At 40.6% G+C, this 11,624-nt stretch overlaps 1 protein-coding gene across 2 annotated transcripts; it reads right to left on the bottom strand.

The window, feature by feature from the left end:
- Positions 1 to 257: 257 nt before the first annotated feature.
- On the bottom strand, positions 258 to 8,789 carry LOC136516827 (serine/threonine-protein phosphatase BSL1 homolog). 2 transcript variants are annotated; one of them, XM_066510317.1, is made up of 21 exons: positions 8,228 to 8,789; positions 8,056 to 8,116; positions 7,614 to 7,692; positions 7,457 to 7,536; positions 7,256 to 7,350; positions 6,382 to 6,481; positions 5,766 to 5,835; positions 5,065 to 5,166; positions 4,773 to 4,854; positions 4,525 to 4,692; positions 3,841 to 3,997; positions 3,507 to 3,732; positions 2,911 to 3,081; positions 2,604 to 2,842; positions 2,339 to 2,423; positions 2,159 to 2,257; positions 1,883 to 2,082; positions 1,730 to 1,805; positions 1,417 to 1,552; positions 1,200 to 1,336; positions 258 to 962 (listed from the first exon to the last, which is right to left on the bottom strand). In XM_066510317.1, the coding sequence occupies exons 1-21, from the start codon at positions 8,439 to 8,441 to the stop codon at positions 879 to 881; spliced, it is 2,661 nt and encodes an 886-aa protein (XP_066366414.1). In that variant the 5' UTR covers positions 8,442 to 8,789; the 3' UTR covers positions 258 to 878. The 2 variants fall into 2 exon arrangements, with proteins under 2 accessions (XP_066366414.1, XP_066366412.1); XM_066510315.1 differs by having other exon boundaries at positions 3,817 to 3,997; positions 8,228 to 8,787.
- Between the last annotated feature and the right edge of the window lie 2,835 nt (positions 8,790 to 11,624).

Below are 11,624 nucleotides of genomic sequence, written 5' to 3'. Positions count from 1 at the left end.
CTTAATTATGTAAAGCAATATTTCTGAAACATAACTAGGTATACTTTTACTAAACCCCATTTGGAGACAAAATCTACTTGTATCACTTTGAAATTTCTAAACTAATAAACATACAAAAGGTAATTTTTAACCAAAGTTTCAAATGGTTTACTATGATAACCCAAAACAAAAACTTATTTGCAACTAGGAGTAGCTTTTGCTCTTTTAGACAATTTATCTCCCAAAATATATTCATTTGTAACTCGGGTCACTAAAAATCAAAGCATTCACTGAATTAAGCAAAACTTAATTTATTGCACAAACACCTATAACAAATTCAATATTTCACAACACAACCCATTACATTCATGCTCCGCAAAGAGCAAATGAAATGGCTCAGATCTCTCTGCCCAATCTAACTCAGATCTGGTAACTTGTATGGCTGTCCTGTTTAAACAGCGTCCCACGCTGCAACACGGTATGCAAACATTTGCAAACCTTCTTACTCTGAAGAAAGAACAATCTATCCATGTACACTAAAATTACAGATTAGCTATTACAACTACATCAGACTTGATTATTGTCCACCGGTATCGCAACTTTCCCAACAAACAATGGAGTAGAGCGCCAAATCAGGCTGGGAAGCATATAATGTTGCTTGAGATCTGAAATGCTGTTATGCAGCTTCCCAGTGAGGAGCTGAAGTCACGGTAGCGCACAACTACACTTAAAACCGATGCATCACAATGGATTACCAGGGAACTGATCACAAGTGTATCCATGATATCCTGTTGGTTGTTCTTCTTGGCTATACCATATGTACCTTGAAACTGGTAAAGAAATTTCTGATTACAAACAAACATATCCAGAAATCTGAGGTGGCTCTGTCAAGTCAAGTATCATATGTAAGCAAGAGAATTCCTATCACCGGCAGCCTGTGGCCGCCCTCTGGTTGGAGTAGGTGGCCGCTGAATATTAAGCTCCTACAGATAATTAGAATTCCAAGACCATTGTAAGTTAGCCTATTTTTAATCCCACAATAGAAGACAGAAGAATAACTCATGGCAAGGCATTCAGTGATCAAATAGGCACAGAAATATATATTTTTAACTAATATGCATTCAGTAGTTTCCAACAACTTACAATTCTTGATCGATCCTCATTTTTCCCTCAGCCCCCCACGAAGAAATAAGTAAAAGGAGAAAAAGATTAATTCTGACCTGCATCCATGTGGCATCCCCACGTTCAGGGGAGGACTCAGGTGAATTAACAGGTGGTGGAAGTGGATGAATTAACTTTGGCACGATAACTAAGCCCCTGCCAACAACAAGTATGGCCCCTGCGTTGTTCGCAGTACCTGGTGCAGGAAAGGTATAAGAGAAAACAACAAAAAGGAAACATAGTTTAAAAATGAGCTAGAAGGTGCAAGATACATACCACAGTAATTTGTTGCCGAAAATAAAGTGATCAATTGTCCATGAGCGAAACGCTCAAACCCATCCATAACACACTCATGGGCTCTTATGATCAATTGCAATTTGTTTCGTTTACAGAATTCTGATACTCGATCAGGCTGAAAATTTAATAAGAAACAAGTTTAATCAGCAGGATCAACAACAAGATAGACAAGACTGATTCTCTAAAAAAGAACACAATATTCAATCTGAAGTGACTAACTCATGATAAAATAAAAGAAAACACAACTATCAAGAAGTCTATAGCAACAGAACCATCATACGGTCATACGTACCCCAAATGTCACTAAGCCGGGCCCTCGTGCATTAGGTCTCAAACCCTCCACACTATCATTTTCTGTAGGATCAGACCTGTATTTATGTAAGAAAAAAGTATTTACAATCATGCTATAGATGAATGTGAAGATGATGAAATGGCAACCAAGTACCATAGGAGATCCATGAGGATAATGGAACCAACATCCATTGTGATAGGCCTTTCAAGTTTCTCAATTTGCTCCACGGTGTTTATTGACCTTCCTATGCCACCATGCATGCAGATTATTTTCTTTTCTATCATGGCAGCAAGTGGGAGATAATTGAACAGTTGATTGAATCTTGTCCAAGCCCATATCCCATCACTTTCACCCTACATTGAAGGGTTCATTCAACTAATGCATGCAATATTTCAATTCAAATAAATATATGCAGAACTGCATGCCTACCATTCTCTCAATGCATTCAAGACGGAAGCCAAAAAGAGCATTGATGTCAGCAGCTTCATGATTTCCTCTGATCAAGTGTACATTTTCAGGGTACTCAATCTGTAATGTTTCTCAAAGATCAGAAGTAAATTTTATACAAATGGTTGCAGCGACAAAGGCATTTTAGGTATTGGTACTCACTTTAAGAGCAAGAAGCAAAGTTATTGTCTCCAAGCTGTGCTGACCTCGGTCAACATAGTCTCCCAAGAAGAGATAATCAATATACCTAAAAAAGCAAGTGTGTTAAATTAACAGAAAGGGTAAGTTTAGAGTGCATGGCAGAACATGACCACAAAACAATACAAAAACAAAGATAGTGTACAGAAAAAACACACATTCCAAAACTTTCGGTTCAGTAGTTTCAAATGTACATTCAAAAGAGGTATGAAGTTCACGGGCTACTTACGTTATGTCACCTGCTGTTGACGGAAAACCATACTCATCAAAAAGGCGCATTAAGTCCCCAAACTGCCCATGAAGATCACCAAATACTTTAATTGGTGCTTTTAATTGTAAAACAGTTGGTTCTTGCATAAAAATCTGCTCGGCAGCATAGCATAGCTCGCCAACTTCGTAAGAATCCAGAAAAAAGGTTCTATCAGCAGGAGCTCTCCAATTCCTTGGCTTAAGTAAGAACGAAATAACCTGCAAGAAAAGAGTAAGAACAGAGAATTCCTGCCACAAAATCAAGAGAAAGTAAATTTTGGACATACCTTCTTATGCAAACCTTGTGGTGATCGTTGTCTATTTAATGTTCTCCTGCCTGGATAAGATTGGTCATTGTTTGAAGGATGCATCCGTCTGCTTTCATTCTCAAATTGATCCAGTGAGAGTTGTCTGACCAAGCATCCTAAATCTCCTACTGCTTCTTTAGCAACCACAACCTTCAAAATCAAAGATCAGGAGTTCAGGATCAATAATTTGCATTGACCAAAAATTGAGAAAGCATAGAGCTTGGATGAAGAAAACAGCTTCATTTGCAAGAAAATCATACCAGAAACCTTTGGATAACACAATCAGCCATGAAATCTCATTCAGGATATTGCTAAAGCCTAGTTAATTGCAGAGGCCACATTATTATATTAGATTGAATAGGTTTCTACTTAGGTAATTGGTTATTCTAATTGAAGAAAATTTGTACTAAAACAGTTAGCCAACCAGTCCCAGCTCTATGCTTCACAACCATTGGATAGTTGCCTTCAAATGCTAAGGAAAGGACTCTTCTTGATTCCAATTATTTTGTAATGATGATTTTGTCAGTATCCAATTTTAAAAAGGAAATCGAATGAATTTGCATGAGAATACATACTGCTCTAGAATGTAGTTTCACATCTGGTTCTAGGGATCCCCCATCATCGAAATCTTCAGGCATTGGTGAAGTTTCACTCAGTGGGGACTCAGATCCTATTCCCTCCGAAAGACTGTCTTCCGAAGATGCTGCAGATGCTTCCTTAGCAGCTCGCCATACAGCGCTGACAGCTTCAGCTTCCGCAGTTGAGGCCTCTATCAACATGTCAATTGACTTCTTGTCCGCACTGGAAACGATGTGAACTCATTTAGCTTTCATGAAGTCAAAAGCATAAAAACTCTATTAGCACCAAAGATGACAAGTTAGGAACCTGAAACCAGAAGCTGTCTCTTGCCTGTTTGTAGATTGATGGACAGGTGAATCTGAATGAAAACTATTGTTTTTATTTTGAGATTCCCCCCTAGGGACTCTATCAACATTGTACATAGATGAAGTGATTTCTGATTGGAAAGGTGCATTCTCAGCAACCAGGAAATCATCGAGGAGGATATCTGTTGGAAAAGAATGTCAGATTTCTGTGGCACAAATTGATGGCAACTTAATCATCACACCGAAAATTGCACTAGGGGTGGCCTAGATTTCAGTAATGAATAAAAAAACATAAACTAACTGAAATAATGAGCAGGTCAGTTGCCCATCTGTTCAAACATTTACTGAAAAATATAAGTGTTAAGTGGCTTGCTAAACATTGGTGGTCCTACCATTACCTAACATCAGAAACTCAGTAATTTGCTACAATAATGCTGCATGCTGTGAGAATCTACCACGTTATGAGTCTAGTTATCCAAATATGTATGGGCTGCCTACACTAAACACATTGAAGTGACAAGCCACTACATCAGAATAAGTGAATAACAAACCATTGGTATTGTAGTGCTATCTATTAATAACAAAAGGAAACTACAAGTCTACAACCTCAAAAACTGCCATAATGCCAATTAGAAGGGTTTTGGTTTTCAGATGAACCAAAACAAAACAGGGCAGAGAAGCACCAAAAATGATATCCATCATCATTTACCTCCCCTGAGTCCGCCATAAATGTAAATCTGAGAACCAACTGAGGCAGCAGCATGACGACAGCGCCGAAGTAGATCCGAAGCAGCATCATGCTCATTGGATGACTTCAAAGTACGAGAGGTCACAATGCCATTTCTATCCAACCAAACTCCAGCAGCAGTGTCCAGGACTTCACAATGTGTGGTTTTGTCAGGCTTAAGAGACAAATAGATGTTTCTGAAGGTAGGAGGAGCAAAAGGATAAGCTTACCTGCTATTGCGCCCTCTCCTTCAATAGCTCTACCTCCTCTAAGGACACCTCCAGTAACATGCAACCGAGCACCAACAAAAACCTAGAGTTCAAGACCATCAGGAGAGGGCAAAGCAAATTAACATTAACACTTAAGTGAACAAACTAGAGCAATAAGGAAGGAATCACTTTCAAAACTAAATAAATACACTGTTAAGGTCAAAAGGTTCAATTTGGAGCAGTTATGCAAATCAGCTGGTTGTGATTGCACCATATTAAGTAATTCAGCTTACATATGGTATAGGTGACTTACGGCTGCATGCTGATATCTTGGAGATGGAGATACCCCTGGGGCTAGAGTCCATTCCCACTGGCCATTTGTATGCATTAATAGTCCATAGGCGTCAGAAAGTGGCTGCAAATGCATTGCAATTATCGTCAAATAAATTTCAACACATAGAATGGGAAATATGAAAAACTGAACAGAATTTTGAAGGAAGTAGCTAAATTGATTAACAAGATAAATCCCTCCAGATCCTAGTATGGAATCCACTGCAGGTATCCCACATGATAAACGCATGCTACACTACCATGTACTATGAAACTCATTGCAGGTCCAATTCCACGAGAAGGGTAAAAACATGGCTTTAACCACATGTTATTTTTCATAAAAAGACAGGAACTGCAAAGTCAATTAGCAATATAACTGCCTTGCAATGGTATTTCTCTAATTTCAATTCTTTGCAATGTCAATGCGAAGATACATCATTACAACAGAAGATTTGGCATATAAGGTAAGCTGAAAATATGCAGCGAAACTAATGAAGGGGTGACTCTTTGGATTATAAGAAAGTATTACATAGGCCTTGATTGGTGATCTTCATTATTACCATATATAACATGTAAGATTCTAGGTTAGCAGAGCAGAGCTAAATATTGACAGCCAACACGATAACAAACAAAATAGGCAGTCTTTTAAATCTATCAAGCAGTGACAAAAGCAGAGGAGTCTACCGTGCCCGAAGCATCCCTTCCACCACATAGTAAAAGCATGCCATCAGAGCGTGCACTGGCAGTAGCATACCTGTAGTGATTTAAATTAAAAACAGCTAAAAGAAACATTGCATACTTATACAGACATTTGAAATTCAATGCAGACACAATGCCTAATAGACCTTAATCGCCAGCTTTATGTTGCATTTACAGCATATAGCAATAATATTGCATTGAGCAAATGTTCCCCAGCATGCATTCAGAGCATATGTGACTTTCCTTACAATTCTTTTAGAGCGAATAAAGTATATTAAACTAATCCACCTATTAAATTGATGGTCCTCCCCTATTTCTTGGAGATGGTTCATCTATACAGCTAGAAGTCCAACAAAGATTCAACAAAATCCAAACAAAGTAGTAGGACGTGAAGGTAGAGAAGTTTGCAGAAACTAAAGCCAAAAATCTGAAATAACTACCCTCTAGTAGGAACTCAATTTTGTTGATCAACTAATAGTGTTGTAGGATACACTAGAAAGAAGGGAGAAAAGGAGGACAATTATTGTATGATAAGAATATAAAATAAGTCAGTATACTGAACAAAGAATATAGAGGTCATGAAGGTCATTGGACAACTTACATTCTTGCTGAAGGTTTATCACCTTCAGGGTTAAGTTTCTGCCACCTATATGGTTTCTGAGCTGTGTCCAAAGCCCAAGCATCTGACAATACCCGCTTTCCTGTAACAAAAGATGGGGGATAAGCCCAGGAACTTAAGTAAAGAACTACTGACCACAAGCCCTTAAAAGAAACAAAATAGATCACACCACTTGGCTGAATTGTAATCATGAGTTACGAGTAACAAACTAACAAGTACACCGTAGTTTACTACTGAGAACCAGAATACTGAAACAGGACATATCTATTTTTGAAGAAACTGTCTTATCTTCTAAATAAACATTACTTGATTTTTTTTTTTTGTAGAACCTCTTCAAGTACTTGTGAAATTTATAATGCCAACTGTATCTTCTTTAAAGCTATTCTGTTCAAACTTCAAAACTGCTGTTACATTGGAAAAATTATTTGTGTACTCACATACTGCACAGAAATGTTGTAAAAGAGCATTCCTTGGTGCAGATTAGATGACTCAGTTTAAAACACTGGGAGGCTGTTTGCTTAGAGGACTCAAAAGTTGCCTGACCCAGGCAAGAGATCCCAGGCGTTGGATTTCATTGGCCTGGGGTCTAGATCTTTGCCTGGCTTCCCAACTGCCTGGCAGGCACCAAGCAAACAAGCCCTGGATTTATTAAAGTATTTTTGATGAAAAAACAGACAATGTTGCAGTTCCGTTATCTACTTATCTTGTTAGTGGAATCCAAGGACACACGTTATGAAAAAAAAGAAGTTAAAAGAGTGTTACTGGTCAAATAAAATGGCCTTCTAAAAATAAGTGTGACGTCATAGTAATTATTGCAGAAATACATTTAGGAGGAGCTGTGCATGTAGGAGCTAACCGTCATTTCCTGAAACAGTGACAAGATACCGCTGGAATACCAGATCCATGCAGTGACCATAGCGAGGACCAGGCCCTGCCCCTTGAACAACGACCCTGCATCAAGTGCCAGGGAGAGGACACGTCAGATCACAATATGACAAACAAGATAAAAAGGAAAGCACATAGGAAAAAGAAACGGTGCATCTTGAGTCAATCTAACCTGTGCCATTTAAACTTGTCGTTTGTGAGGTCAAGGACATATAGATCGTCTGTGGAGTGGCCTGCTGGTCCAATCCCACCCTACATCGACATTGTGTAAATTGCAACTGAACAAGTTGGCGCGAAAATGGAATTTGAAGATCCCAGGGCCCTAGTACCTGGAAAACAACCATGGTGCCCACTGCAGCTGCAGTGTGCGCGGCCCTCGGAGATGGAGGCTCTCCAGCAGGATGTAACCTGCAGAAACGTAGAATTTAACCCCGAGCATTTAATGAATCCATTTCACAAAGAACAATGTTATGCAAAGTTGGCAGTCACCGGCTCACCCGCACTACCACGGAGACACATTCCAAATACGCAAGCGCGATAGCTAGCACTGAATTATGGATGGAAAGCATACAATTCTATGCAATTTTGATCAGGATTAAAAGTTACATACAGAGTTCACCACACTAAACAAAGTATTATCGCACAGAGAGAGAACCTACAGAATTGACCTCCAATGAGCTCCGAAGCAACAGCAGAACTCGAAATTGAGCTAAATGCCCGCATTCCAGGAAGCAAGAAGAACAAAATCTAAAAGACAGCAGCGACGCGTACCTAGTCCACCTGCGCTTCTCCACATCGTATGAGTGCACCGAGTTCGTCACCCCCGCGAGCCCTTCAGTTACAGCCAAAGGACGCCGCCATTAGATCACGCAAGGAGCAAAACCCCGGAAGGGCGAGACTCTTAAAGCTTAGCTGACGCGAGCGAGGAACGGGAGGACCGAACTAATGCCGGGAAGGCCCGAGGACGCGCCGGCCTCGATGGCGGTGGCGCCGCCGAAGAGGATGAGCCGTGGGCCGTGGCCCTTGGTGGGCGCGACGGCGGTGAGGGAGTGGCCGCACCTGAAGCCCGGCGCGTCCTCCCCCGCGCCTTCCCACCCGTCCACCTCCCTGTACGCCGGCGCCGGCACCACCCACGCGCCCTTCCCCGCCGTCCCCATCCGCTCCTCCTCCTCCTCCTCTTCCCAAAACCCTAAGATCCTTCCTCCCCCGCGCTAAACCCTAAGCCTCGGACGCCGCAGCCGCGTGGGATCCGAGGGAGCGAGCAAGGAGAGAGAAAAGGGGGGAGCAGAAGCGCAGCGCAGTGGAATTCGGAATTCGAGAATAGGACGGGGGAGACGACGGCCGCGGGGACAGGCGGGTAAGGTGGGGAAGCGCGGCGGGGCCCGGGTGGCGGTGGGAGAGGGTTAATATGGTGGGGCCGGAGTGTCGGGGGCACGCGGGTAAGTGCGGCTGTGGGTGTCGGGAGTCAATGGGAGTTGCTGTCAGCGACAGCTCAGGAGTGGGGGGAGGAGTACGTCGGAGCGGAGCAAATGGCGGGCGCGGCCGCCGCCGTGTGGGAACAGGAGTGTGGGCCCGCTCCCACTGCCAAGGCTGCGCGAGCTGCCCGGCTTTGATAGGTGCAGTGCAGGTCAGCAGGTCCCAATTTCCAGACCAGAAGAGCTCTCTGCCTTGCTGTCCAGATCCGGTGGGCTTCCCGGTCTTTAGGAACGCAATTTCTCTTTAAAAAAAATTAAGGGCTTATTTGGAATGGAGGAGTTTTAAAAGAATTCAATTCATATATTTTGCTTATATGGTGTTTGGAATAGAGGAATGATGAAGTTTTTTGTTTCCTATAGGCCTGTTTGAAACGCAGGAATTTCACGAGAATCACGTAGGAATTTCATAGGAATCAGTTCAATTTCACAGGAAAAACACAGGAAAAAAAAAATTCCCGCATTCCAAACAGGCCTTAAATGGCTTGCTTTCCTTAATAAAATGGAGGAAATAAAACATCCACTTCAAACATTTGAAATTTTTTTAGAGAGAGAAGCAAGCCCTTATTCACTAGAATAGAGGAATAAACATGTTCTTCTATTCGGATGTTCCAGACACTCATTCCTATAAAATTTCTGTGTTTTTCAATCATTTGTTTTCTACCTACATTTATTTTCTTTTTTTATGTGTTTTCTCCTCTTATTTGTTTTACATTTCTCCATTCCAAACAGGTCCTGAAGGATTGGAAGATCGCTTATTTACTACCGAAAAATTACTTGGTTTCATACTCATCATTGTTTAAACAATTTTGGGTTATTTATTTATATGTCATCGTCTTCAACTCATGGTTTCTATGGATAGTTTTCAAGAGAGAGATGTCACAATTAATGTTTTTTTACAAACTATCATTCACGACTCATAGTTTCTATAGCAAGTTTTATATAGAGAACAACTTAAATACACCAAAAAAAAAAGATGGATCAACTGTGGTAGCAACAAAGTAGCCTGCACATATACATCTAGTACATTTAACTCACACATACAATACAATCTCATGCAAACACGTTGACAATGAACTATATATCAATAATAGCAATTCATACGTAATAGGTACCATATTTGATATCAACGCCGAGGATTTTCACAGCTGGAGAGGTGTTCTTCGTGTGATTGGAGGAGACGATTCAACATTTGCTTACTAGTTGTGTGTTTGCACGAAAGTTTGGTTCAGTATTTTGTCACCTTTGGGTTTGGGAAGCGAAGCTCCTACACATATTGATCTTTGTTTTGCTGATTGGTACATGGACTAATATATTCCGTGGGTTTGGGAAGCGAAGCACCTTAATGCTTGTGTTTTTTATGGAGACTCCCCTCTCTATTAGTGAACTTTTGCGACAGTTTAGAGATGAGTATAAGCTTTGGTACCTAGCTGGAGCTAAGAAACTTCATGCTCTTGGACTGGATAGGGTGGGAGCTTTTGGATGAGTCTTTGCTTTGTTGTTTGGTCGTTAAAAGTATTTTTCGAGTAACCGTGTTGTAAAGTTTTTCCAACCTTCTCATGTATGATCCTGACATGAGTTGGTAATGTATATGGGGCCCTTTTTTCTCTCTAAATATAAAGATATGTAGCTCTCCTGCGTATTAAAAAAATTAATAGTAGTTCATAAGTAATAGGTACCATATCTGGTAACAAAATAATCCATACTCATAAGCATACAATATATAAATATTAAACTAGATAGGTGTCCATCATCGAATCTCTCTCTCGCTGGGTAATGAGAATTCATAGTAAATGTAAAATTAGGTAGAACTAGCGTGAGCCCCCACGCTGCGCGTGGGAAGGAGGGCGCGGAAAAAAGGGGAAAAAAGACGTAACGGGTGTGTACTGTGCTATAACGGGCGTGCGCTGTTCCGTATCGGGTTTATCCTGTTCTGTATCGCTTTGCGTGGGGAAAAAATAAAAAAAATTATCGGGCTGACACTGTTCCTTTTCCGGGTAAAAAAAGGGAAAACTTATCGGGTAGATACTGTTCATCCAGTACCCGGTACTGTTGCTCTGCAGTGCTCTGGGTCTGTGAAAACGCGGTTCTGGGTCTGTGAAAACGCTGGATGAACAGTAACGCGATGATGTGTTGTTCGTTGGCTGGTTCGTATCGTTGCTGGTTCGTGAAGAAGTACTGCTGGCTGGTTTGTGTGAGAGAAAAATAATGTTTCGACTGGAAATTTACGATCGTTTACGACAAGCCACAGCCAAACGAACAGGCTGTTAAAGTTCTTATATAGATAGCTATCATCAGTCCATCTCTCTTCAGGCTTGTACTTTAGACGCACAATACCTCCATAGACTCCACATAGAACTTCAAAGACATCATCTACAATGAAAATAGTTAAATAATGAGCTTAGTAAAACAAATGAATACTTGTATATTACTACATATAGTAGGAATTTCCAAACTTGTGCCAAACATGTTCAATCAAAGTCTAATTGAAGTTGCTTATGAGGAGAACGATCACGAAGTCTAGCATTTCTTTCTAGTACTTCTGCCATCTTTGGGTTAACTCCATGAGCTGCTTCCTCCTTCAAACATTGCTAGTTATATCTAAACATTATTTTGGACTAGGCAGATACCAAAATATCTAATCTCCTAAATTTTCCAAGCAACTACTAAAATATCTAATCTCATAAAGGAACCACATCTACATGAATGTCTAATTGAGGCCCAATTAAATATTGGTTGTTTCATTTTTTTCATAAATAAATGTTTTCCATTGATGTAATTTACATAATGTCTCTCTTTACTCCCTCGGTCCGAAATAGAACACGTTATAGAATTCAAACTTAGTCCTAAAATACTTGACACTTTCAC

This window comes from Miscanthus floridulus, chromosome 17 (assembly GCF_019320115.1).
Source record: "Miscanthus floridulus cultivar M001 chromosome 17, ASM1932011v1, whole genome shotgun sequence".
Taxonomy (NCBI): Eukaryota; Viridiplantae; Streptophyta; class Magnoliopsida; order Poales; family Poaceae; genus Miscanthus; species Miscanthus floridulus.
This window is presented reverse-complemented; position numbering and strand designations above follow the sequence as displayed.

Bases quoted from the DNA above. Each gene is read 5' to 3' on its own strand.
- LOC136516827 (XM_066510315.1), bottom strand. From the start codon at position 8,441: ATGGGGACGGCGGGGAAGGGCGCGTGGGTGGTGCCGGCGCCGGCGTAC. The intron at 7,537-7,613 runs GTACTAGGGCCC...ATGTCGATGTAG, and splicing joins GCACCATGGTTGTTTTCCAG to GGTGGGATTGGACCAGCAGG. The intron at 5,836-6,381 runs GTAAGTTGTCCA...AAATCACTACAG, and splicing joins GATAAACCTTCAGCAAGAAT to GTATGCTACTGCCAGTGCAC.